Source organism: Manacus candei, unplaced genomic scaffold, assembly GCF_025592945.1.
Source record: "Manacus candei isolate 608988 ecotype Guabito, Panama unplaced genomic scaffold, ASM2559294v1 h1tg000071l, whole genome shotgun sequence".
NCBI lineage: Eukaryota > Metazoa > Chordata > Aves > Passeriformes > Pipridae > Manacus > Manacus candei.
Window position 1 is genome coordinate 11,551,937 of NW_026138119.1, and position 25,996 is coordinate 11,577,932.

Sequence of the window (25,996 nt, forward strand, 5' to 3'; positions counted from 1 at the left end):
GGATTGGAGAGCTGGGACTGGACCCACACGGCTGTCAGGTGCCAGATGTGTCACGGTGTCTCTGAGCTGCCAGTGACTGTACCAGGAAATGTGGGTGCCCTGCTTGGGCACCAGCACTGGGGCCCGGGAGTGGAGGCCTGCCAGCAAGTTGTCCGTGCATGGGAGCTGTGGCAGTGAGGGGCAGCTTGAGTGCTGCCTACTCCTGGCTTTGGGGTGACTGCACCTCCAGTTACGGGGAAACTTGAACTCGATGACAGCCAGTGGCTGGCTGGAACTCCTCCATCTTCAGGTGGCCCTTGGACTGGAGTGAGGTTTCCAGCCCACCTCAGTCCATCTTGGGGGGTCTCCAGGCTGGTACAAACAAACAAATAAACAAAGTCATGATGGTGTCCCAGCACTGGATGGGCTGGAAGGGATAAGGCCTTCGGGCAGAGCCTGACCCTGGCTCTGCCAGGCTGATCTGCCTGTTGCTGATCAGGAGCCACCAAGCCATAGCAGTGGTTACAAAGGTTTATTTCAGGTTATAAAAAAAAACCCCAAACAGACAAAATCAAAGCTTCTGCATGTTTGCATGTCCCTGTTCTTAACTGGAAATGAAGAGGCATCCCCCCAGCTGCCCGGCATAGGGTGTTGGCAGGCTCAAATCCCAGTGCAGAGCAAAGCCCGGCCCCCACAGCAAGCCCATCGCCTCTGTGCTGGCCATGGCCATGCACCACGGAGCTGCCGGCACCGGGGGATGGAGGAGTGGCAAAGGCAAGTCTAGCACAGGAACCACAGGGATGGGGGAGGCACCATGTGTGGTTGCTGAAGTGGGACCTGGAAACTGCTGGCTCCCCACATCTTGTTGTTGTTAAGCCCTTACCCAAAGCTGAGAGCAGTGGAAGTCTAGGCCAAGATTTGGCCTTCAGGAAGGTCAGTGGGGTTTGTGTGCTGGCCAGAAGGACAAGTGTGGGCTCTGGGTGCTGCCCAGAGCTCCCCAGGAGGCAGGGCTGTTGCTCCAGGGACAGGCTAGCAAGGTCAGCTGTAAAGACTGGTATAAATAATATTCCCCACCCACCCCCATACAAATGAAAATAAATCCTACTGTTGCCTTGGCTCACTGGCCCAGTCCAACTCAGTTCTGGTGGCAGAAAGATGTCCCAGCTCTGAATGTCCCATTCCCAAACCTGCTGTCACGTCCAGTAGTGCTGGGAAACCCTTCCTCTTCTGTCCCTCCTTTCCTGCAGCTTGAGGGCAAGGGGAGGGCAAAAGGGGACAGCTTTCCTTCTGGGACACTGTCCCAGGCCTTGGAAGAGGACACTGAGCACTCACTGCATCCCAAGTGTTCAGGCCATGGAGACTCCAGCAGGTAGGATGGTGCTGGGTCCTGCAGTCCCCACCATCAGATCGCACTGGACTTGCTGCGCCGGAGCAGGCAGACGGCAGTAACCAGGGACGTCAGGGTGGTGACCACAAAGAGCAGGATGAGGAGGACCCAGTAGTTGTACAACATGCTTTTGTGGGAGGAGGGCTTCTCTGCCGGGATCATGTTGGTGAGGTTCAGCATGTAGCCCAGGGCCCAGCCAATGGAGGTTTCTCCTGCCTGTGGAAAGAGCATGGCATGGTCATCCAGCCAGCCAGCCCAGCTCTGTGGGCCTCAGGAGACCTTAGATGTCTTTTCTAACTTTAATGATTCCATGATTCTAAGATCATGGAGTCCAACCACTAACCCAGCACTGCCAAGGCCACCACTAAACCATGTCCCCAGGTACCACATCCACATGTCTTTTAAATCCCTCCAGGGATGGTGACTCTTGCTTCCCTGGGAAGCCTGTTCCAATGCCTTAATGCCCTTTCTGTGAAGGAATTGTCCCTATGATCCAACCAAAATGTCCCCTAGTGCAACTTGAGGCTGTTTCCCCTTGTTGTGTCACTTGTTACCTGGGAGATCTCAACCCATACCTGACCTTACCCTCTTTTCAGGTAGTTGTAAAGAGTGAAAAGGTCCCCCCTGAGCCTCCTTTTCTCCAGGCTGACCCCCCCCCCCCAGCTCCCTCAGCCAGTCCTCATTAGAGTTGTGCTCTAGCCTTTTCAGGGACCACCTCAGTGTCAGCCCAAGGGAGGAGAAGGGTGTGAGGGACTCAGAACACCCTGAGCTCTTGCTTGCCCATGGGTCCAGTCAGCCCAGGGACAGAGCAGTGACCATCCTGTGCTAAAGTGGGCTCATCCCATGGGAGCAGAACCTTGTCTGCTCAGTTCAGTCCTGATCTCATTGCCCGTCCCATGGTGTGTGCAGCCAAAAGTGGGATCCTGCCCTGAGGTAACTTCCCAAAAAGCCTAAGCAAAGCATCGTTTGGGATGGCTGGTGTCTTGAGGGCCAAGGAAGGGCTGAAGGACCTCACCCCACCCTACAGCAAGCTCAGCTCATTTTTTCCCATTCCCCGGGAGATCCAATCAAAAACTGAGAGTTCTGTCCTGCCCCTGTTCCCCAAGATCTTCCTTCACTCTGCTTGGCTCTTTCATGGTGTAGAATCATCTCCTGCCTAACTCCAGAAAGATCCCATGGAATGGAGATGTGCTTTGGTGCTACTCACTTTCTTCTGGAAGACGATGTTGGGGAAGGAGTGGTTGTTGAAGTTGTAGCCTCTGGTGGTGAGCAAATACACGAATGTGCTGACAGCACAGTAATCTGGCAGCCTCTTCTCCAGCTTGGGGGCTTTCTGGAGTAGCTAGGTGGGATGCATGGAGGGAAGGAGAAGAGGGGTCAAGCCAGCAGCGGCCAGGCTTGTGTCTGTGGCCTGAAGCTCTGGGTGGTTGCATCTGTCAGGCCAAGGCTGCCCATACCCACCTGAGCCCCTCCTGGTCCCATGTTGGAGCTGTCACCTGCCTTACTCCTACTCCATGTGGGCCAGGACACCCAGCCCCCTCCAAGGGCTGCTCTCAGAGCCTGGGTTATGCCCCCCACAAAGCAGCCCCCTCTTCCCTGCTGTGCCTAGGGAACCCACCTCACTCCAGCTGGTGGCACAGATGGTCTCCGCAGCATCCTTCAGGTCACTGGGCAGGTGCACGGGTCTCTCCATCACGGTCTGGATGAAGTCCACCGTGTAGAAGAATGCAGAGAAGGCCTGATGGAGGAAAGGGAGCAGCTGTTGGACAGGTTCTTTCTCTGACCGTGAACAGAGACTGACCGGTGCGGTGAGCACAAACCCCCCCTTGCAGAGCTGGGGGCCTGGCTTTGCTGCCATATGATGCTGGAGGTGCTGGGGACAACCTACCCACCCAGCAGCTGGGTTGCCACCCTGCTGCAGGCCGGGACTTACAATAAAGTTTCCTGAAACCTTCGGCTGGAAAACGCCATCAAAGGAGCAGTGGGAGAAGGAGCAGGTGGTGAAGTCGAAGAGCTTGCTGACATGCAGAGCACAGAGGTTCCCGTTCCCGGTGCCAAACAAGGTGACGGTGCTGTTGAGGACAAGGTTTGGCCTCTCCTTCTCTGTGCAGGGGCTGTCATAGATGCTGCTCAGTGACAGGCTTCTGTTGTAGCCCATGGGCCAGCAAGGATTGGGAACAGTTGCTTGGTAGCTCTCAGCCTGCCAGAAGAGGGACACTCAGGATGCAAAAGCTGTACCATAGCCCCAGCTCCTCCCTGGAGCTTGAGCAGCGAGACATGGAGCAGTTGCCACAACTGTCTCAAGATGGCTTGGGGTATCTTGGCTCTAGCCAAGGGGTGCATCACCTTATGGAAATGGTGGGTGGAAGCCCTGGGAACACAGGAGAGGGTTTGGAGAAAAACCCAAGAGTTGGCTGGGAAACCCAGCTGGCTCAGGGCTGGGGGACACCCCTGTGCAAACACCAGGGTGAGGGGGCAACTGTGGGGTTGTGACAGCCAGCATCCACATCAAGCACACGCTGTACCTGGAGGACCTTGGAGAACAGCCTCTTGAGGAACTGGTCCCTCCCATAGCAGAGGAAGCTGTGGGTGTACACTTTGTACACTTGGCCATACAGCTTCAGCATCACCTCGTTTCTGGGGTTTTCAATAATGTCCTGGGTTTCAAAGGTGATCTGTGTGGAAGCACCCCCAAAGTCCATGGCTCCCAAGGTCTTCCTGTGAGGCTGGATCCATTCTCCAAGCCAGCCACGCTGAGCCAGGAAGACAAGAGTGAGCATAAGGATATGATGACCTCTGGGACAGCCCAGCCACCACAGCCATCCTGCTGGGTGTCAACTGTCCCCTGCCCACCTTGATGAAGTTCTCCAGGAGGTAGTTTGCAGTGACCCAGCCAAAGACCCCTTCCTCTTCCCCTGACAGGATCTTTGCCCCCCGGAAATCAAAGGGGTATGTCTTCAGCGTGGCTGCCACAGCTCTGAGAACGGCGTCTGATGCTTGTGGGTCCGCAATGCTGTGGGCCAGGTGAGAAGACAGAGTGATGGAACTGCACTGGGGTGCAGCAAGTGGGATCCCCGCCAGTCCCCAGAGCCCTTGGGGACTAGCACTGCCTCGATAGGGGGGTGGGAGATATGTGAGTCCTTGCCTGGGTACCTACAGGGATGTCCCCCAGAAAACCCCAGGTAATTCCCCTTTTCTCTGCTGGAGAAGGCAGGTAGTGGGGATGGAGGTGTGCTCCCTCTTCCTGGGACAATGGGATCCATCCCTCCTGGGCTAGGTGAGGGGAGCACAACTCCCTTCTCTGTGTGCTTTCTGGGGGTTGATTATTGATTATTTTCACTGTGCCCTGTCCGGGTGACAATGGGTACAGAGGGATTTTCCTCCTTGCTAGACAAAAAGTCTGAGTGGCTTATCCTGGTGCCAGCCCCACACCAGCCCCTTTCCACCAGTTCTTTGCTGGCTGTGCCCTGAAGAGCATATCTTGTTCTGAAAGGCAGGACCACCTCTGCAGGGGACATGGAGCTGGGCACTTGGGTGGTAAGGAGCTTTGCCCACAAAGGGGCAACATTTCAGCTATCTTTCACCACCTCCACCACTGCTGTGTGTGGCAAATTGGCATGGCAGGGTGACGTGGCATGGCCCCCTGAGCAAGCACTCACTTGAGCAGGCGCATGCCAGCTGTGGCACCCAGGTAGAGAGGGGTGGCCCTGTGCTTCTCCTTGGGTACGTCTCTCAGGGCCTGGTTCAGGCACTGCTCCAGGCTTGTCCCAGCAGCTGGAGGGTTTGAGCTGTAGCTGGAGATGCCAGGACCTGCAGAGAGGAAACAGCAATGCTCCCTGTGGGTGAGGGGATGGTGCCCAGTGGGCAGCTTTGCCCCCCTCCCAGGGTTTCCAAAAGGCAGGATTCTGTGAACATGGAGCCCACATGGAGCCGTCCAGGGTCCAGCCACACCGCATCCCCTGCTGGCTGGCAGCCTGGGGAAGGTTGATTAATAGAGAGTAGAAAACCAACCCTGGCTCCTCACTGGGATAGACAAGGAGCTGGATTGTTTCCTGGTGGTTCAGTGCCTGCCAGGAAAAGATAAACCACTAGAATGCATGGCTGCAAGCCTTGGGGGGAGTTGAGAGAGGTTTCGGGAATAGAGCTGAACCCCTTAGAACACTTCACTGCACTGGTGAGTACAGAGGAAGGCAGCTGGACATGGCAGGGGCACTCACACCATGGTGCCCTGCCACAGGGACATGACAGACCACACCATCAGCCCTGGCCCCAGACCAGGGCCAGCCCTTACCCTCCACATCGCACATGCCATGTTCGCTGACCACTCCAGTGTCGTTCTCCTTGTCCGCAGGCCACTTGTACACAAACATGGCGGTGTGGGAGGACCCAGCGTCCAGCACGATGCCGTACTGCGGGGGGAAGGCTGTGGATCAGGCCTGGAGGCGGGAGGCCTGCAGCTGCTCCAGCCCTTCCCAAGGGAAGGCACTGGGGCTCAGTGCACAACCGCTCCTACCCTGGCAGTGCCCAGCATCTCCAGAGCATCATCTGGCAAAGGTGAGCTCTGCTCAGCCCAGCCTGGCACAGCTGTGTCCACACTTGCCTGCACAAGGCACTGCCTGGGATACAACTAGGAGTGGTATACTGGCCATCCTGGGATGCTGCTTGGAACGGCATGGGGACTCTGGCTTTTTGGGCACCGGGACCCCCTTGAGTACAGCCTGGGGGACTCTTCCCCTGCTGCAGGCTCCCATCTCTCCAGCATCGCTCCTTGCTGCCTGCATCCATGCTGAGCCATGCCAGCAGGTCCCTGGGGCCAGTGGCAGGGAGGGACACCTGGAGTGGCCCCTTGGGATGTACTCACCAAAGAAGGGCAGCCAGGCACCTCATCCTTCCTGCCCTTGTATGGCTTGGCCATTCTCTGACTATAAATAACCCGGCTCCTCCTGCCAAAAAAGGTTACCCAGCTCCCAGGGAGGGGACACTCCACATGCTGCCTGCAGCCCCCCCAGGCAAACCTTTCTGCCTGACCCCCACTGCCTTGGGCTTGAGGCTGCCCACACTGGCCCCCACTGTGCCCCCTTGGGGCTGTGAGTCTGGGGGGCAGCAAGACAGGACCCAGCACTGTCCCAGCAGAGCATCTCTGGGGTGAAGCCATCTAAGGGTTGAACCACGTACAAGGCTTCATCTGCTCCTGCCTTGCCCAGACCCAGGGCTAGAGTGGGCAGCTCCTCTCGCTGCCTGGCTCCTGGGAACCACCTCAGCCCTGCCTGCCATGGGTGCCCCTATCCCCTGGTCTTGGCCAGCTCAGGCAGTGTAGTGTCAGGGCAGAGGCAGGGGTTCCACTTATTGGTAGATCTCATTCCCCCATGAACCCATGGCCCCACACCAGTGCCACACCCTGCTTCCCCAAGGGACCATTTCACACCCGTGACCTGCCCCCAACCTCCCCCAGTGACTTGCTTGCCCTGGGCCAAAAGCTACAAAGCAGCAGAGAATCCCCCTCTGTGGCCAGATTGAGGCTGGTGTGCCACAGCGCTGGTGCGAGGGATCAGCTTCCAGTGCTGCCAAACCCTGCAGATGGGAGGAAAGGGGCTCTGACAACTTCTCCCAACACCCCAACCTAATCCTCGGGCTGGGTGCTGGGGTGAGTGTTCCACGCAGGCTCAGGGGGCTCTCAGCACCCCCTCTGCCCACTGCAACATGGGCCATGCACCCCCTGGCACCCCAGTCCCTCCTCACCATAGCACCCTCTGCACCACCAGATGGGGAGTCACCCACCATCCCCTGTGGATGCACCTCTGCAGCACATGTGCCCACATACCCTGCAGCCACCATGTCCCTCATGTGGCAGCACACCACCCCAGGTATCACCTGGAGTGACAGGTGGCAGGTAACAAGGCTGTCCCCAAAGGGAAACCATCGACAAGTCACCCCCAAAACTGATGCTGAGTGCAGCCAGGACCCTGGGATAGGTCTCCAGCTCTGGGATGCCATGGAGGGGCTGCAGCCTGCAGAGGGGGATAAGGCTGGAGACAGGGATATCTACATGGTGGTAGGGGCTGAGAAATACTGGAGCGTGAGGCAGTGAGGACGACCCACAGAGCCAGGGATACCTGGTGCCACACATCCGGAATGGGGTCAGCTCGGGAGGGAGATGCTGGGGACACCAGACCAATGCCATGGCAGGAACAGACATGACCACGTGGCTGACTCCAGGGCGAGCAGACCCACCACCCGTGACAGGGGGAAACCTAGTTCCAGGGGGTTTCCTCCTGCCTTCAGAAGGGCTGGCTCAGCTACGCCCTGCTTCTCACCCCACGGAGAGCTGGTGCGGGGGTGCATGCGTGGGGGTGCACACCTGGGGTGGGGTTGCACGTGTGGAACGTATGTGTGCATGTAGTGTGCGTGCTGTAGGTGTGCACGTGTGTGTGCATGGGCATACACATGTGTACAAATTCAGGTGTGGAGATGGGTGCATGGGGGTGCCTGCGAGTGTGCACAGGCGAGGTGTATGTGCACACAGGTGTGCCAGCATGTTTGTGTGTGTGTGTGTGTGCGCACGTGGGGGCACCTGTGGCTGTGTGTACATGCCTTTAGGAGGGTGTGCGTGTATGGGTGTGTAGAGGCACACCTGGGGAAGTAGGGCACACCTGGCTGCAGGTGGGTGGCAGTGAGGGGCAGCATGGAGCCTGTACCCAGGACAAGCTCCATGCGGAGGTGACGTGTTGCAGTGACAGTGGCAATGCTGGGGCAGGCTGCAGAACCAGCTGCTCCACATAGGCACATCCTAGTGCCCTTTGCTGTCGACACTTGTGGATTGGGGTCGGGGGGGGTCTCTCTTCTCGGACCCCCAGCCCATTGCTGCCAAGTGTGGACTGGTGGGCGAGAGACATCCTGTGGGACCCCTGGCTTTGGTGGCAGAGGCAGCAGCACTCGGCTCAGCTGAGATAACGTGCAGCAACGTGACCAGCCACAGAGAGTGCCTGGTGCCCAGCCAGTTGCTGCCCTATAGCCACTCCAGCATAAGAGGAGCCACCACAGCCTCATGTCAGCCCTCCTGTTCTGCTCCCGGGGGGCAGGGTTTGGCACTCCAGCCTGTCCCTTGTGATAAGTAAACCAAGGAAATTTGCTGCTCAAGAGATAAGCTAGTTAAATTGTTATATTGTTAAAAGTTATAAATGAGGTAATTGTGAAACCTTTAGCCACAAGCTTAATTATTACAGAACACAACGCACAGAGTACTATTCAGTGTTTTCAGAGTTGGTTTAATTAGTGTTTTTAAAGCTGTCTGTTATAGGCACATTGCTATGGACTATTGCAAAGGCAAAGCCACGAGGAGACCTGTGATTAGGTGACATCACTCCATGGAAAGCTCCAGAACCACAGTCCCATAGAGATTAATGACTCTGGTATCATTGGTGGAAGCCCCTCAGCAACGACGACGCCCATAATTAGAGACACCAACCACTGATTAGCCCGCGAAAGAGGGACCAAGCAGGGAGCAGCTCGTTACAGCACGGCCAATGGACTAATGACATGACTTAGGGGGGTGGTGTCTACCGAGGGTATAACTGTTACTGTTTCGGTTCTCCATTTTGCGGACTGCGGTGGAGCAAGGGTCTCCCCGGTCGCCCGGCTAGCCGCTTTTGCTTGTTAGCTTTAATAAACCTTTTTGTTTTTCCTTGCAACCTAAATTATAGCCTCCTCGTTTTTACCACCTATTACAATTGGTGCCGTGACTCGGATGGAGACCCCTGAGTGATTGAAACACTCTCGGGGAGGGCGCCCCCGTCCCATTTTTGGACGGCCCTAGGAGATTCTTTCATTCAGCCTCTCCATACCGACCAGTTTATTGGAGCTAACAAGCAAAAGAAAGTTGGGTTTTGGTCCCTGTAATTTTTGCATGCAATTCCAGACAACATCTAGCTCAAGGGTAGCTAGAAGTGAATGGTAAGCTCTGTTTGGGGGCAGTAGCCGGCTTCAAGGGAAGTGGCTGTGAGTTGTCTGGTTGGGGAAGGGCCGCTCCAGTGCTCTGAGCAGCACTGCCGGAACGAGCGAAGACTCATCCACGGAGAGGTGAGTATAGCGAACCCCCTGGCGGTTGGGAGGGGGTCCTGGAGTGTGCCTGTTTGAGACGTCCATTGAGGACGAAGCGAGTGCGGACCTCTCAGTAGTGCGTTTTCTGTAGCCCGCGAGGGAGCAGACCACGACCAGAGGGAAGCGATTGTGATTAGAGTGTGTGTGTGTGTGAAGGCACTCCAGAAGATGGGCTCGGGGAAGAGCAAGGCTTCCCCACCCATGGGTGGCTGTAAGGTAGGGCAGCCCAGTAAGTCCTCTAGTGAGGCGCATCTCCTGAGGTCTGGTGGTTCCCGAGGAGGGAAAGGACTAGGGAGAATCTATGTGGCGAAGAAGTGCCCTCGGGAGAGTAGACAGTGTGCACTAGGCAGCTGCAGCTCCCAGAGTGTAAGGAATCGTGCTAGGGATATACCTACCGAAAAAGGGAGTGATATTGAAAGTGAAGTTAGGATAGACTCCCTGGATGAGAAAATATTGGAGAAATGCGACTTTGAGGCTAGGTCGCAGGGCATTCCATCTAATAGCCCACTGGGAGTAGTGTTGGGAAATTGGAGTAACAACCCACATACTCTCGGAAAGTCTAAGAACAAGTTGATTTATTATTGTACTGAAGTGTGGGGAGGTAGGCAGATAGGTGATGGGGTATATTGGCCTACCTATGGTACTTTGGAAGGTTTGATCTGTGAAATTTTGAATTATTATGTTAATGGTAAAAGACCATATTGTTTGGAAGAGAGCCAATATGCTGTTATCTGGCTGGGAGCTAGTACACCTGCTCGGTTATTTCCACTAAAAGAAAAAGAGAAGTGTGTAGATCATCATAAGAATTCTGAAGTGTGGAGTTCACCTCCGCCTTATATTCCTCCATACAGTGAGGATAGTAAAATGAAACCTAGTGCTCCAACTGTGTTAGAGCCCGCCATTTCACATACGCAAGGGCGGGAAATTTTTATCTCACCAACAGAAGGGCGGGAATCCGCCATTTTATCCGTGCCAGGGCGGGAAACCGCCATTTTATCTGGACAAGGGCGGGAATCCGCCATTTTATCCGTGCCAGGGCGGGAAACCGCCATTTTATCTGGGCAAGGGCGGGAATCCGCCATTTTATCTGTGCCAGGGCGGGAATCCGCCATTTTAGCCGCACCGGGGCGGGAATCCGCCATTTTATCCGCACAAGGGCGGAAGCCCTCCATCTTGTTATCCCCCTCCACACCCCTATCAGCCGATAGGGCTAGTGAGTCATTTTTAACCAACGATTTGACAAAGACTCACACAGAAACTGAACGCCCTCCTCTGCAGTCGCAGTTATATCCCCTGCGAGAGACAGCATTACCCGGGAGACAAGGAGGTATAGGATTTGTATCAGTGCCCCTTAGCTCCGGAGAAGTCCGAGCTTTTAAGAAGGAAATGGGGAGTCTCTTAGAGGACCCCATAGGAGTCTCCGAAAGGTTTGATCAATTTTTAGGGCCTAATACCTATACCTGGGATGAAATGCAAGCTATATTAGGCATTCTATTTACAGTAGAGGAAAGGGGAATGATTAGAACAGCTGGCATGAGGAATTGGGATAGGAGGCATCAGCAAGGTCCAGCTGCTGAGACTAAGTGGCCTCTTGAAAGGCCTAATTGGAATAATCAGAGGCCTGAAGATAGAACTTTAATGGACGATCTAAGGAGTATGATTGTTCAGGGAATACGAGAGTCTGTCCCGAGAGGACAAAATATAGACAAAGCATTTAAGGAATATCAGAGGAAAGATGAGTCCCCTACAGATTGGTTGGAGAGATTGAGAAAGAGTTTTCAGTTGTATTCGGGGATGGACCCTGAAGGTGATGTTATGGGACAAGCCGTACTTAAACTCAGGTTTGTCCAAGGATCTTGGGAGGATATTAGGAAGAAGTTAGAAAAGAATAGAGATTGGCAAACTAAAGGTTTAGATTTGTTGTTGAGAGAGGCTCAGGAGGTGTATGTTAGGAGAGATGAGGTACGAGAGGAAGAAAAACAAAGAAGGAAGGAAGACATGCAGAAGAAACAGACAAGAGTTTTGGTAGCCGCAATTAGAGGAGAGCAGAACAATAACAGAGAAAAAGAAAGAAAAGGGTCCTTTAGGCTTGATGACAAGGCACAGCCCAGCAGAAGTAAAAAGATAAGTTTCAGAGAAATTGAGTGTCATTATTGCGGCCAGAGGGGACATATCCAGAGAAACTGCAAAAAGAAGCAGAGAGATGAGCAAATCTTTTTAGAAGATTAGAGGGGTCAGGGGCTCTATCTGCTGGGGACCCCAAAGAACACAGAGCCCTTGATAAAATTGAAAGTGGGTCCTCAGCAACAAATTATGGAGTTTCTTGTAGACTCTGGAGCGGAAAGATCAACAGTGCAACAACTACCTCATGGATGTGCAATATCATCAGAAAAAGTCCAAGTAATTGGAGCGAAAGGGGAACCTTTTAAGGTACCTGTTATTAAAGATGTTGAAATAGAAGCTACTAATAAGTTTGCCTTGGGAACCTTTCTGTTAGTCCCAGAGGCAGAATATAATTTATTGGGAAGAGATTTGATGGTGGAACTAGGAGTTAATTTGGAGGTCTCAAAGCAGCAATTGGAAGTAAAAATCTATGCCCTTACGGCAGATGATGAAACCAAAATAAGCCCAGACGTGTGGTATACTCCGGACACTGTAGGAAAATTAAATATTGACCCATTTGAAATATCTATAAAAGATCCGGATAAACCCATTAGAGTAAAACAATATCCAATTCCTAGTGAAGGAAAAGTAGGCCTTAAGCCTATCATAGAGAGACTGCTAGCAAAAGGACTATTAGAACCCTGTATGTCTCCTCATAACACGCCCATTTTGCCGGTGAAAAAGCCGGATGGGACTTATAGATTGGTGCAAGACTTAAGAGAAGTAAACAAACGAACAGTGACAAGATTCCCTGTAGTTGCTAATCCATACACTTTATTGAGCCAGGTATCCCCAGAACACCAATGGTATAGTGTAATAGATTTGAAAGATGCCTTTTGGACTTGTCCTCTTAAGGAGGAGAGCAGGAACTATTTTGCATTTGAATGGGAGGACCTGGAGACACATAGGAAGCAGCAGTTGAGATGGACAGTTTTACCTCAAGGATTTACAGAATCACCAAATTTGTTTGGGCAGGCTCTGGAACAGTTGCTAGAGTCCTTCAAACCTAGAGAGGGTACAGTGTTAGTACAATATGTCGATGATCTGCTGATAGCAGGGAAAGATGTTGAATCTGTGAGAGGTGAAAGCATTAGGCTTCTGAATTTTTTGGGCAGTAAAGGCCTAAAAGTGTCTAAATCCAAGCTGCAATTTACTGAAGAAAGGGTGAAGTACCTGGGACATTGGTTGAGTAAAGGATGTAAAGGATTGGACCCTGAAAGGGTAGAAGGAATACTGTCCCTACCTGTACCTAAAAGCAAAAGGCAAGTCAGGCAGATATTAGGACTTTTGGGTTACTGCAGGCAATGGATAGAGAACTATAGCAACAAAGTAAAGTTTCTATATGAAAAGCTGGCTAAAGAGAAACTAGTGAAATGGAATGATGAAGATGAAAGTAAGCTAGAAGCATTGAAAGAAGATTTGATAAATGCTCCAGTGCTTAGCCTCCCAGACATCAGAAAGCCCTTTTATCTGTTTGTAAATGTAGAAAATGGATCTGCTTACGGTGTATTAACTCAGAAATGGGCAGAACATAAGAAACCTGTAGGATATTATTCAAAAATCCTTGATCCAGTCAGCAGGGGTTGGCCTACTTGTCTACAGGCTATAGTAGCTACTGCACTTTTGGTAGAAGAGGCTGTAAAGATCACTTTTGGAGGAGAGCTAAAAGTATATACTCCTCATGATATCAGAGGGGTACTGAAACAAAGAGCAGAAAAATGGTTGACTGATAGCAGGCTGTTGAAGTATGAGAGTATCTTGTTGAACACTCCTAAGCTGGAGTTAGAAGTAACCCATTTACAAAATCCAGCTCAATTTCTGTATGGGGAACCCCAGGGAAATATAGTACATGATTGCATCCAAGTCATAAGTCTTCAGACAAAAATTAGGGAAGATTTAGAGGAGGAGGAGTTGGATACAGGAGAAAAGTTTTACATTGATGGTTCGTCCAGAGTAGTGGATGGAAAAAGGAAATCAGGCTATGCCATAGTAGACGGAGTTACCTTTCAAGTGAAAGAGTCTGGATCTTTGTGTAGTACCTGGTCAGCTCAAGTATGTGAGCTCTATGCTCTGTTAAGGTCTCTTCAACTATTAAAAGGGAAGGTAGGAACTATATTTACAGATTCAAAATATGCGTTTGGAGTAGTGCATACCTTTGGAAAGCTATGGGAAGAAAGAGGACTAACAAATGCTAAGGGAAAAGGGCTGGTTCACGAGAATCTAATTCGAGAAGTGTTGAGAGCTCTGAGAGGCCCGAAGCAGATTGCTGTGGTGCATGTGAGAAGTCATCAGAAAGGGTTGAGAGTATCAGCCAGAGGAAACAATTTAGCTGACGCTGAAGCAAAGAAAGCAGCTCTGTTGGTAGTGAGTGAACAGGAGCTAGGAAGTGAACAAACCCCTAAGTCTTTTAGCAATCAAGAAAAAGAAAAATTGTTGCAAGTTGGTGCACGAGAAGAACAGGGAAAGTGGTTGTTACCAGACGGGAGAGAAATAATTCCTAAAGGCCTTGCTCGTCAAATTATGGACAGACTGCATAAACAGACTCATTGGAGTACCCAGGCTTTAGTAGATCATTTTGAGAATAAGTATGTATGTGTTGGAATATATGATATAGCTAAGAAAACCTTAGAAGGGTGTCTAACTTGTAAAAGAGTGAATAGAGGGTACTTAAGAGATAAAGTTAAAGGAGGAAGAGAATTGGCTAAAAGGCCATTTGAAAGTATTCAAGTTGATTTTACTGAATTACCAAGAGTGGGCAGGCATCAGTATTTGTTAGTGTTGGTAGACCATCTAACGCACTTTGTAGAAGCATTTCCCACTACTCGGTGTACAGCTAAAGTAGTATCTAAAATTTTATTGGAAGAAATTGTACCCAGGTATGGTGTTGTCACTACTATAGACTCAGATAGGGGAACTCACTTCACTTCCAAAATAATTAAAGAAGTAACTGAGCTGCTAAGCATAAGGTGGGAATATCATACCCCTTGGCACCCTCAAAGTTCGGGAAAGGTGGAACGAATGAATGGGGAAATTAAGAAACATTTAACTAAATTGATGTTAGAAACCAAGATGAATTGGGTAAAATGTCTTCCCCTAGCATTACTTTACATTAGAACCCAGCCTCGTACAGATACAGGTATTTCGCCATTTGAAATGCTATACGGTATGCCTTATGAATTTGGGACCCCAGTAGATCACCCTAAAGTTGAAGACATACGTTTAAGAGAATATATTATTGAGCTAATGAGGAGGAAACAGGAATTGAGAAAGAAAGGATTAGTAACTCAAAGACCTCCTCTAGACTTAGCTATTCATAGAATCCAACCTGGTGATCAGGTGCTAATTAAAACCTGGAAAGAAACTTCACTAACTCCACAGTGGGAGGGGCCGTTTGTTGTTCTTCTCACTACAGATACTTCAGTAAGGACAGCTGAACGAGGGTGGACTCATGCCTCGCGAGTGAAAGGACCGATAGGAAATTCGGAGTGGAGAGTGACTTCAGATCCTGGGAACTTACGGTTGAAAATAAAGAAAGTACGGCCTGAAAATGAACTTTGAAGAGGAGAGAGTAAGGCCCAGCCTGTATTCTTTTTTCCAGATACCACAAGGACAAACTCTAAGGAGATCGTATTATGTTTCATGGAACTTGGAAGGAATCCCTGAACAGACTGGAGGTTCAGGACTATATAGAGTAGTTGGAACTCAAACAGTTTTACCCTTTTGTTGCGAGGTGGAGACAGATGTACCAGGCGGACGCGACCCACATGGAATACCTTGCATAAAACATCCCGGATCAACTCATTACAGCTGGGTGGTGTGTAAGTGTAAGAACTGTGGTAAACAGTGGCGCTGTATTTCGTTAAGAGGGCAACCTTGTTGTATGAAATGTAGAACAAGCTCTACTGAGTCTATAAGTGAACAGTTGGCTAAAGCAGAAATAATTAAAGCATTTTGTGGTTGGGAGTGGTTAGTCCCAGAAACTTGGGAGGTGTATGAGTATAATTGGAATAGAGCACTAATAGAACTGTGCCGCGCTAGATTCTCGTGGAAATTAGAGAAACCGAGTCGGAGGAGATATATTGACTTATTAGGATTAATTAACAACTTTCAAAGACTCGATACAGAGGAGTCCCAACCTGAATCAGCGACAGACGATAGAGCAAATTAATCAGTAATTCCCTGAAGAATACCTCTGCTGCCGAGAAGAGCTAGAGCCTCGTTGTTCCCTGCACAGGAACAGACGAAGGAAGGCAGAGAGGTAAGGGTGTGGGAAATAAAAATTACTGATTATATAAGGATGGGACTCAAAAACAAATTGGGGCAAAAATTGACAATAATCATTGGAGTAATAATTTCTATAAGTTTTCTGGGACATGCCCACCAACCATTCGAATGGACCATAATCCGGTCAAAAGATTCTAAAGTTGTAAGAAAACTGATAACTGCAATAAGTCCTAAGTTTAATGTAACTGTTTGTGACCTACTTATAGCCACTATACCTCAGGAATGTGGACAAGGAGGAGGAAAACCCTCAGTAACAGTTAACAAAGGAGCTACATATTGGTGCCCGACCTCTAACCCAGGAAAATCTTTTTGTAATTACCCAAGACATTATCATTGTGGGTACTGGGGCTGTGAAACCATAGCTACTGCTTGGAGGCCAGAAAAACCTGACAAGTATTTACGAGTGCAGTGGGGACCCGCACATTGTAAACCACCGGCTCTTGGAGGACTTGTCCTCCCCACTGAAACATCTAACTGTGAATATTTACAGGTTCAGATTCTCAACCATGAAGATAAGGGATGGTTGACTGGTCGAACATGGGGAGTAAGGCTGGACCGATTGTCAGCAGACCCGGGTGAATATGTCACTATAAGAAAGCAACCACTAACCACATATTCTCAGTTCCTAGGACCAAATTTGGAAATAAGAGAACCCAAAGGAAACAATCAAAAGAAAGAAAAGGAGAAAGAAAATGAAGTCCTCATCAAACCAGTTCCAACCCAAATTCTCCCCACCAAGCCAGTAAAAGAGGATGAGGTATCATACGGTGGGATTAAGTCAATGATAAATATGGTAGAGTCATCTTATAAAGCAATTAATTATACAGATCCTGAGGTGACAGAGTCCTGTTGGTTGTGTTACAATGTAAGACCTCCCTTTTATGAGGGAGTAGGGTTGAACCTTACCTTTAATTTTAGCAATGAGGACAACCCAAATCAGTGCAGATGGGGAGAAAAGGAAATAGGTCTTTCCATGTCACAAATCAGCGGACAAGGGGCATGTATTGGGAATGTCCCACCAAGCAGTAGAGATTTATGTGGTATTGAGGTAAATAAAGTAGAAAAGGGAAACAATAAATGGGTCATACCACACCAAGGTGGGTGGTGGATTTGTTCGAAAACAGGTCTAGTTCCATGTGTGTCCGTCTCTGCCTTTAAGCGAAATAATGAATTTTGTATTCAAATAACAGTGCTACCTCGCATATTATATCGTTCTGAAGAATCTGTTTTCGAGTCTTGGGAAGTGAGTAAACATGCACTACAAAAACGGGAGCTGGTGAGTGTAACAATAGCCATGTTATTAGGATTGGGAGCTACGGGAACTGGAGTTGCTTCTTTAGTGCAACATAGTCATGGACTAACTGCATTAAGAACAGCTGTAGATGAAGATTTAGATCGAATAGAGAAATCTATATCCTTTTTAGAGACCTCTCTAAATTCCCTTTCAGAAGTGGTTCTACAAAACAGGAGAGGATTAGATTTGCTGTTCTTACAGCAAGGAGGATTATGTGTAGCATTGGGTGAAGAATGCTGTTTTTATGCTAATCATTCAGGGGTTATCAAAGATTCAATGTCTAAATTACGTGAGGGAATTTTACAAAGAAAAAGGGAAAAGGAAATCACTCAAAATTGGCTGGAAAATTGGCATAATCAGTTCCCATGGCTTACAGCCCTGATCTCAACCCTGGCAGGACCGTTGATAGTGCTGTTTGCTTCCTTAATTTTTGGACCTTGTATTCTTAACAAAATTGTTGCTTTTGCTAAAAATAGGATTGATAAAGTGCAATTGTTAACTATGAGACAACAGTATGAGGATATGAGTAGAAGGTCTTCTGATGAAGATCAAGCTTCTCTTTTAGAAGCATCCAGAGAAGCAGCAATTAGACTTGACCAGCAAATTTATGAGGAAATCAGGAGGGGGGATTGTGATAAGTAAACCAAGGAAATTTGCTGCTCAAGAGATAAGCTAGTTAAATTGTTATATTGTTAAAAGTTATAAATGAGGTAATTGTGAAACCTTTAGCCACAAGCTTAATTATTACAGAACACAACGCACAGAGTACTATTCAGTGTTTTCAGAGTTGGTTTAATTAGTGTTTTTAAAGCTGTCTGTTATAGGCACATTGCTATGGACTATTGCAAAGGCAAAGCCACGAGGAGACCTGTGATTAGGTGACATCACTCCATGGAAAGCTCCAGAACCACAGTCCCATAGAGATTAATGACTCTGGTATCATTGGTGGAAGCCCCTCAGCAACGACGACGCCCATAATTAGAGACACCAACCACTGATTAGCCCGCGAAAGAGGGACCAAGCAGGGAGCAGCTCGTTACAGCACGGCCAATGGACTAATGACATGACTTAGGGGGGTGGTGTCTACCGAGGGTATAACTGTTACTGTTTCGGTTCTCCATTTTGCGGACTGCGGTGGAGCAAGGGTCTCCCCGGTCGCCCGGCTAGCCGCTTTTGCTTGTTAGCTTTAATAAACCTTTTTGTTTTTCCTTGCAACCTAAATTATAGCCTCCTCGTTTTTACCACCTATTACATCCCTGCAGAGGAGCTGTCCTAGCTGGCAGCACTGGTGGTGGTGAGCAGGGGTGGAAGCCATGTGCGCAGGTATGGTCTAGTAACCATGGCGGTGTTGGATCAAGGGTTGGACTTAGTCCCTTCATGTACGCATAGAACCATAGAATCATAGAATCAACTGGGTTGGAAAAGACCTCCGAGATCATCGAGGCAGACCTGGACAGCCAAGAGCATCCCAGCAGTGAAGGAATGTCCCCTCCTCCAGACCCAAGGGTACCACATGTCTCCAGCATCCACATGGGAATCATGGATGAGATCACCCACAGCGGTGCTGCAATGGTGCCAGTTCCTGGCCCAGAACCTGTGCCTGGGCATCAGAGCCACTGCATTCCCCGTCTGGCAGCAGCGTGTGCTGCCATGTGAGCACGAGTCATGGCTGAGCTGTGGGCACGGGCAGGTGGGCTGCAGGGGCCCTGCAGGTGGGAAGCCCCAGGAGGGAGGACAAAATTCCATTCCCTTAGTGATTTGCAGCATAAGCACTGTCCTCAGCTCTGCCTGCTGAGCTGCCCTGTGCCTGCCAGCGAGCACACTGCAAATGAGGGCTAGGGAGACACGAGGATGCCCTGGCATACTCCCGCACCGGTGCCTGGCTCCCATCACCCTTCTCATCTGCCCTTGGCATGCTTGTCTGCCAGCACCCAGGGCTTCGCAGGGTCTCATACGTGTGGGACAGTCCCCAACCCCAGCATCTCCTGATGGCACAGGGATGACAGATTTTTCTATCAGGACCTCCTCACCAGACCCTGGTGATGCTGCAAGGGCTGAGGGACATAGAGGGGTCCCCGTAGCAGCCCCACACTGGTAAATTTTCCCAATGACAGCCCTGGCCCTGCTGCCTCCTGGGTCACCCAGGGCCCCATGGGCTCTGCTTCAATGCAGCATCACTCAGCCCAGCCCCAGCCAGCACTGCTCAGTCCTAAAGCCCCTGCAGAGAGGACGCAGAGAACAGTGATGTCCCCAAAGGCCACGGGCAGGGCTCAGGGCTCCTGGTCAGTGCATGGCTCTGCCCAGAAATGTCCCCACACCAGGGTAGGAGGCAGACGGGGACACTGAGAATGCCTCATGTGCTGCAGCCTGGCACCATGCCCAATGGACATGCCCAGGACTCCATCTCCCACCCCACAGGCTCTCCAGGCTGCCCCATGGTGCATGTGGGGTCAGCCATGCACCCCAACATCCTGCCTCCCTCAAGAGTGGCGACACCATGGGGCACCCAGATTTACAGGTTTCCTTCCTGCTGCAGCAGCCACAGCACTGCCAGCATGACTGGCATGGGAAGAGCCCACAGGTCATCGAAATGGCCACCGAATACATTTGCCAAAAGAGGGAAGAAAAGGATTAGGGAGAGGAGGCAATGTCTCGGGGCTATCAGGCCATGATCCCCACTGCGGACCCACAAGGGAAGTGGGATGCTGCTCTGCTTGGGATCAGTCCCTCAGCAGCCAGATAACTAATCCAGGATGGCATTAGGACTATCTTCCAAGCAAAGGAGCTGGAAAGGAAAGATGTGGAGCTGTAGCTCAGCAGGGAACAGCACTATCACCCAGCAGCTAATGTGGACTGAGCCACCAAGGACCACGTCTTGCCCAGGTAGGTGAGAGGACGTGCCCTGAGTCTCCCACAGCAGGACTGACCTCTAAATGGTGTGGGCATCTTTTGGGCTGAGTTAGACTAACATAAAGTTCCGCAATGCTAAAACAGCCCTGAGCTTTGTGCAAAAGCAACTTCTTAGTGCCTGCCTGGTGCCAGCCCTATGGGAACAGGCACTGCTGGACACCAGTGCACAATGCTGGACTTGTGACACTTGGCAGTCCAGGAACTCTGAGTCCCTGGGTTGGGCAGTGCAGCCTTGGGCGGAGCAGGGTCAGGACCCACGTGAGTGTTCAGGGATGCTCATCCCCAAATCGCAGCACTGCCTGCAGACTGGAAAGTGTTACCACCCAGAGAGAGGGGAAAAAAAAAACAACCAAAAAAAAAGCACAACACCTAAATTTCTGGGAATTCATTTGGCTTAAAACCAAAGTTCCATCTTGGAACCAGAGGAAGAAAGGCTTTCCAGGCTGACCCAAGTGCTACATATGGGGGTCTTGGTACCAATCTAATTCCCCCATGTCCCAAGATATAAAATCCACTTTGAAACCAGCTGAGGCATGCCCGAGATGCCCCAGCATGTGGCAATGGGTGGCAAAGAAAGGTGTCACAGGGAAGAAGTTAATCATTGCTAGTTATACTAACAGCAGTGAGGATCATCTTTGCTAAGCTAGCTCATCTTCTGATCCTAATCTTCATTACATCTGACAAACCCAGAGAGAAGGCAGCACATCTGGCATGCAGGCTGGCTCAGAAAGTTTCCATGCAAATTGCTTGGGATGAGAAAAAGGGGGGTTTAGATGAACCATTTTCCAGGACAAGAGCCTGGGACTGTTTTAAAACAAAAGACTTAAAGTACAAAAGAGGTACTTGGCCAACAAGAAATTGTTCAGGGAACTTCTTTCAGCATCTGAATTTATAATGAAAAAGAAGAAAAAAAGCAGCTTGCATTCAAAGGGAAGTGCATTTGTCACCCAGCAGCGCTGGCTCAGGCGATGCAGCAGAGCCCGGGGAGCCGGGAGATGCTGGGGCGCGCCGCGGAGCCCTGACCCAGGCAGAGCTGCAGCAGCAGAAGCTGACACGGCTGTTCTGATCTGGAGGGCCGCTGTCTTTCCTTCTGTCCAACAAATTCCCTTCCTAAAGCGCAGGTCTGAGGCACCAGGGATGGGCGGCCGGGGTTCACGCAGCCGGGGGTCCCGCACGGGGGTGACACAATGAGGGGCTCGCGCCCGTCCCTGCGCACCCGGCGGGGGCTTCTCCCTGCGACCCTTCCCGCAGGTCGGGGACCCCTCAGCCCCGGCGCCTCCCATGACGCTGGGGACCCCCTGATGCCAGAGCCTCTCCTGCACGGGCATTCCCGCACACCGGCGTGCACACGGCGGCTCCCCCAGCCCGCGGGTGCCCGGGACCCCCCCGGTGCCCGCCGCCCCGACCACTCCGCGCACGGTGCCGCCCCGCCGCCCCGCTCACCTTGAAACCCGGAGGGCCCCGCGTGTCCCCGGAGCCCAGGAGCAGGAGGAGGATGCCCAGGAGGCAGCCGAGGGCCAGCATCAGGAGCAGGGCGGCCAGACGGCGGGCCATGGCGGGGCCAGACAGGTGAGCGGCTCCGCGGAGGCTGCGGCGGCTCCTGCCGCTCCTCCTCCCCCGCGCCTCCTCTTCGCCCGCCTCTCCCGGCTGAGTCACCGCCGCCCCGGCCCACCCGGGCGGGACACCGGGCTCCGGGGCACTGCGGGGGGCGGCACCGGGCTGCGGGTCCCGCGGCTGCCCCTGTCGGATCTTCCTGCCCCCCGCCCTGGGACCAGCCCCATCTGCCTCTCCCGGGCACGGTCCTTGTCCCCGGGATCAGCCCCAGCCCGGCCCCTCGGACATCACTGTTACCGGGGGGGGGGCTCAGCCCCATCCTGTCCCTCCTCCCTGGGCACAGTCTCTATCCCTGGGATCAGCCCTAGCTACCCCTCTGGGCACAGTCCTTGACTCCAGGCTCGGTCCCATCCTGCCCCCACCCTGGGGCTTAGCCCATACATGGGTTCAGTGGGAATGTCAGAACACCCCAAGACACAGAAAAGCTCCAAGAGTCTCACAGTTACCATGATTTAACAACTATGGCTGTGTTATCACTTTTAATCATCACAAGTTCATGACAGCCCTGAGGAGTCCAGACACATATTGAGGCTGTTTTTAACATGGTCACAAGTGAATAATGTGATGCATTTGCACATGGAGCAGTGAGCCAAAGGAGGTTGGGCTCCTGGCTCCAAGAAGGACATTTGGAGCTTGCTTACACAATGGGATAAAACAGTGAACAAAACAATAAAAAAAACAGATATCACTAAGGAGAGGAGGCTGGAGGACACAGCTCCCAGCGCAGCTGTGTTGCAGGCTGAGGGTCACACCTTCACACGGAGGGTGTGAGCTGAGGCTCCTCACACCCTGCCTCACTTCTGTTTTCTGAAGCAAGGCACTTTCCTACCACTCACAGCTGACCCGTGCATGGCACACATTGCACCAGTGCTGGATCTTCTGCAGAGCTTCCTGCCCATTGATGTGGTATTGGGGTGCAGAGGTGCTTGTGGGGCTTAGCCTGTGCTGAGGGCTTGTGATGCAAAAGCCCTCTGCCCTGATGTGCCTCTCCGTTGCAGAGGTTCTGCTGCTGGAGGTCTCACGGGGGACAAGCTCCAGTGTGACAGCAGTGACTGGCAACAGTCTGGGGAAGAAAACGTCTCAATAGGGACACAGAGAGTGACCCTTGCCACAGCAGTGCCTATCACTGCGGCACAGGGCTTCTCTGCAGGACTGTTGTGTTCACCCTGTCGGTCTGTTTGTACGGTGTTTTACCTGCTCACTTTGATTCATTAAGCATTTAACCCAGGAAAAACTGTGTCAGTCAACTCCAAGATACTAATATATTAATTTGTGTGAAAAAATTATTCTCCTTTGCTGATGCTGATGCCACAGGAAATGATAGTCTTGTCCCCAAGGCTGTCACAGCATTGTTTCCGCTGCCTTTCTGCTTTCCCAGGCTAACTCTTCTCAAGTTTCCACAGAAAAATACCTGCCTGTTTTTGACTGTTCTTGCCGCCCACCTCTGAGGCACACATCTGCTATCCTGTACAGTGCAACTGCACCGGGGATTACCACAGATCTTCTCTGGATTGCACTTAATTCCTTTCTCAATAGCTGCCAAGCCTCCTGCTTCACTCTTTGAAGACCTCTTCTCACTGTGCTTGTCCACCTAAGACTGAAAGGGAACAAAAAAAATCTCTTTTCTGGGTGGTAGCAAGCAGAGACAGGGTTGGGAGAGCCCTGTTCGGGTAGGGATGGTCCCTTGTTCCTTATCGTTATTCTGCTTTTGGGGACTTTGGAGTAAGTCCCTGTCTGGCAGGAGGCTCTCGGTGTGGTGGGACCCTCCTGGGATTTGAGTATAGATGTGAGTGTCCTTCTCTTGTGTAGATTTGGCCACCCTATTCCCAGGCTGTCTGTAGGTGGCATGGGGAGGGGGGTTGACGTCTCTTCCCTCCCCGGGGGAGGTTGCTCCTTCTTCTCTTCATGGCATCATATTTGCCACCCTCTTTCCGGCCCCAAGGGGGTAGGAGGGGTGAGTCAAGGTCTGAGGGAGCCTGTGCCCAGCCCTGGCCAATTGCTGGTGTCCCAGGATACTCAACCTGCAGTGCAAACAGGAAGGCACCAAAAGCTAGGACATGCTGGATTGGAAATGCTCCAGTTCCCAGGGGAATGACAGCCAGGCAAACCCACGTATAGCCAGAGCAGTACCCCTGTGATGGTATGTTCCAGCGGGGGAGCACATCGACACTGCTGTCTGAGCTCAGCCTGGCAGGGTTGAGCACTGCCAGCTGTGGCCCCAGCAAGGAGGGCTCCTGTTATCTCTCCTTTCCCATGGAGCCCACCGAGGCACCACTGGCTGGAGAACAGGGCATAGAGGATGGCAGCACTTCTGCCCATGCTGTGTGGGCAGCCTCAGCCACCCACAGAGAACCCAGCCATGTCCCTTGGGTTCCCCAAGGTGGCTGCGCCGAGGTGGCCACCCCAGGTGGGCAATGCCCGAGCTCCAGGCACAAGCGAGTTTGGTGGGAAAAAGAAAGTGAGGGGCAGGGAGGGCTTTCTCTGCCATGGAAGATGAAGTAGGTGGCCTGCCCCAATGCCAGAAGGTGAGCGCAGCCTTGTTTGTCTGAGGAAACAGGGACACGGATTTTGGGCACCACCAAAGCAAGACAATAATAGATGTCACCTCTGCAAGACTCAAGTCATGAAGCAAAGGATCTGCCCAAACAAGCAGGTTCAATGTGCAAGCAGCTGCGTGGGGAGGCAGTCTGGCACAGCCTGGTTGTCCCGCCACACTGCCACCCTTCCACTCTGCCATCTGTCTGGCTGCCATTCTCCCACCTCTGTCCCTTGCAGCGCTGTTCTCCGTACTTGTTTTGAGCATCCCCAGGCAGAGAGGCACATGGTGAATTTTTAGGGTGTTGCTTTGATAGCAGGAGGGACAGATCCCCTCAGCATGATCAGACCTGAAAACGGTATTTTCAGTAACCTGAAATAACCAGATAATCCACCAGATGCAGGGGCAGGGATTGCTGTGGGGCAACAGTAAGTTCCCCACAATTTAATGCCCATTTTGCACGATTTCAGCCTGTGTATGGGGTGTCACCACCATGATGGGACTGCGGCAGAAAGGGGCCAGTTGTACCTATGAAATGGGTAAGGTGTTGAGCTCTTCTCTCTGCTGACCAATGACAGGACCTGAGAGAACAGCAAGAAGCTGTGTCAGGGGAGGTTTAGGTTGGATATTAGGAAAAGGTCTTTTCCCCAGAGGATGGTGGGGCACTGAACAGACTCCCCAGGGCGGTGGGCACGGCCCCAAGGCTGACAGAGCTCAAGGAGCATTTGGACAACACTCTCGGGGACATGGGGGTATTGTTGGGGTGTCCTGTGCAGGACCAGAAGTTGGACTCAATGATCTTAGAGTGGGTCCTTTCCACTTGGGACATTCTATAGTTCTATCATTCTTCGTGGCATGGGACAGGAGACCAGAGAAGGGGATGGATGTCCCAGGCAAAGGGGAAACGACATAAGGAGCCCTGACTCCCAACTGTGCTGGTGCCTTTGGCTCACCCCATACCTGGATAAATAGAGAGCTTAATCCCAGGTAAAGCTGGATGAGGATGTGTCACCAGCGTGCCTGAGGCACCTGAAAACTCTTACCTGTGTATCTACAACCCCTGCAGCTGGTGTGGACACAGGTTCAGCTCAGTGGTGCAGAGAGACAGGGCTTTCCTCTTCCTGCTCCAAGGAGAGGCACAAGCACAGACTCCCCAGAAGAGAGAGGTTATGCTGGCACCCATCCCAACCGGGCAGAAAAGCCTGTTCCCACCATGAAGCAGCAGAAGTATTCCCTGGGGGCAAAGTATCAGGTGAGTACAAAGAAGAAAAGGTGAGGAATTCATTACTCATGCAGCAGTGGGGGACTGCAACTCCCCTGGACAAAGGAGAGAGGTTTTCCTAATCCACCTCTTCCAACAAAAGCCTCCGAGGTGGGGTCATCTGGGCGAGGGCTGCAGGGCTGAATAAGAGACAAAAGGAGACACCTGGAGCAGGAGAAGGCACTTACCGGTGTCTCTGAGAGGTGGGGTTTGCTGGTTGTGGGGCTCAGGTCTGCTCAAAAGCTTCGTTAAACATGGAGGAGCACATCTGGGAGCACTGGTGGGCGGCACTGCAGCTCCATATGTGGTTGGAAAATAACAGGAAGAACAGATTGAGCTTGTAGACACTGCAACGGGCTGGGGTCCAAAGGGAGGGATTAGGCACAGGGTTCTCTACTCCCAGCTGTGAGCTTCTCAGCCAACAGCAAATATAGGGGAGATGCATCCAGGAGCATTCAGTAGCCTTGGGAT

At 51.7% G+C, this 25,996-nt stretch overlaps 1 protein-coding gene and 1 long non-coding RNA gene across 2 annotated transcripts; both read right to left on the reverse strand.

The window, feature by feature from the left end:
• Positions 1–550: 550 nt before the first annotated feature.
• ENTPD2 (ectonucleoside triphosphate diphosphohydrolase 2) lies at positions 551–22,071 on the reverse strand. The gene is made up of 9 exons (XM_051808233.1): positions 21,558–22,071; positions 5,658–5,775; positions 5,026–5,176; positions 4,220–4,379; positions 3,892–4,119; positions 3,300–3,566; positions 2,985–3,104; positions 2,574–2,708; positions 551–1,582 (listed from the first exon to the last, which is right to left on the reverse strand). Exons 1-9 carry the CDS (start codon positions 21,666–21,668, stop codon positions 1,382–1,384), a joined length of 1,491 nt encoding a protein of 496 aa, XP_051664193.1. The 5' UTR covers positions 21,669–22,071; the 3' UTR covers positions 551–1,381.
• Positions 22,072–22,131: 60 nt separating this feature from the next.
• On the reverse strand, positions 22,132–25,817 carry LOC127480265 (uncharacterized). Its single transcript, XR_007907807.1, has 3 exons — positions 25,714–25,817; positions 25,308–25,498; positions 22,132–23,325 (listed from the first exon to the last, which is right to left on the reverse strand). It is a non-coding gene; the product is annotated as an uncharacterized LOC127480265 (long non-coding RNA).
• Between the last annotated feature and the right edge of the window lie 179 nt (positions 25,818–25,996).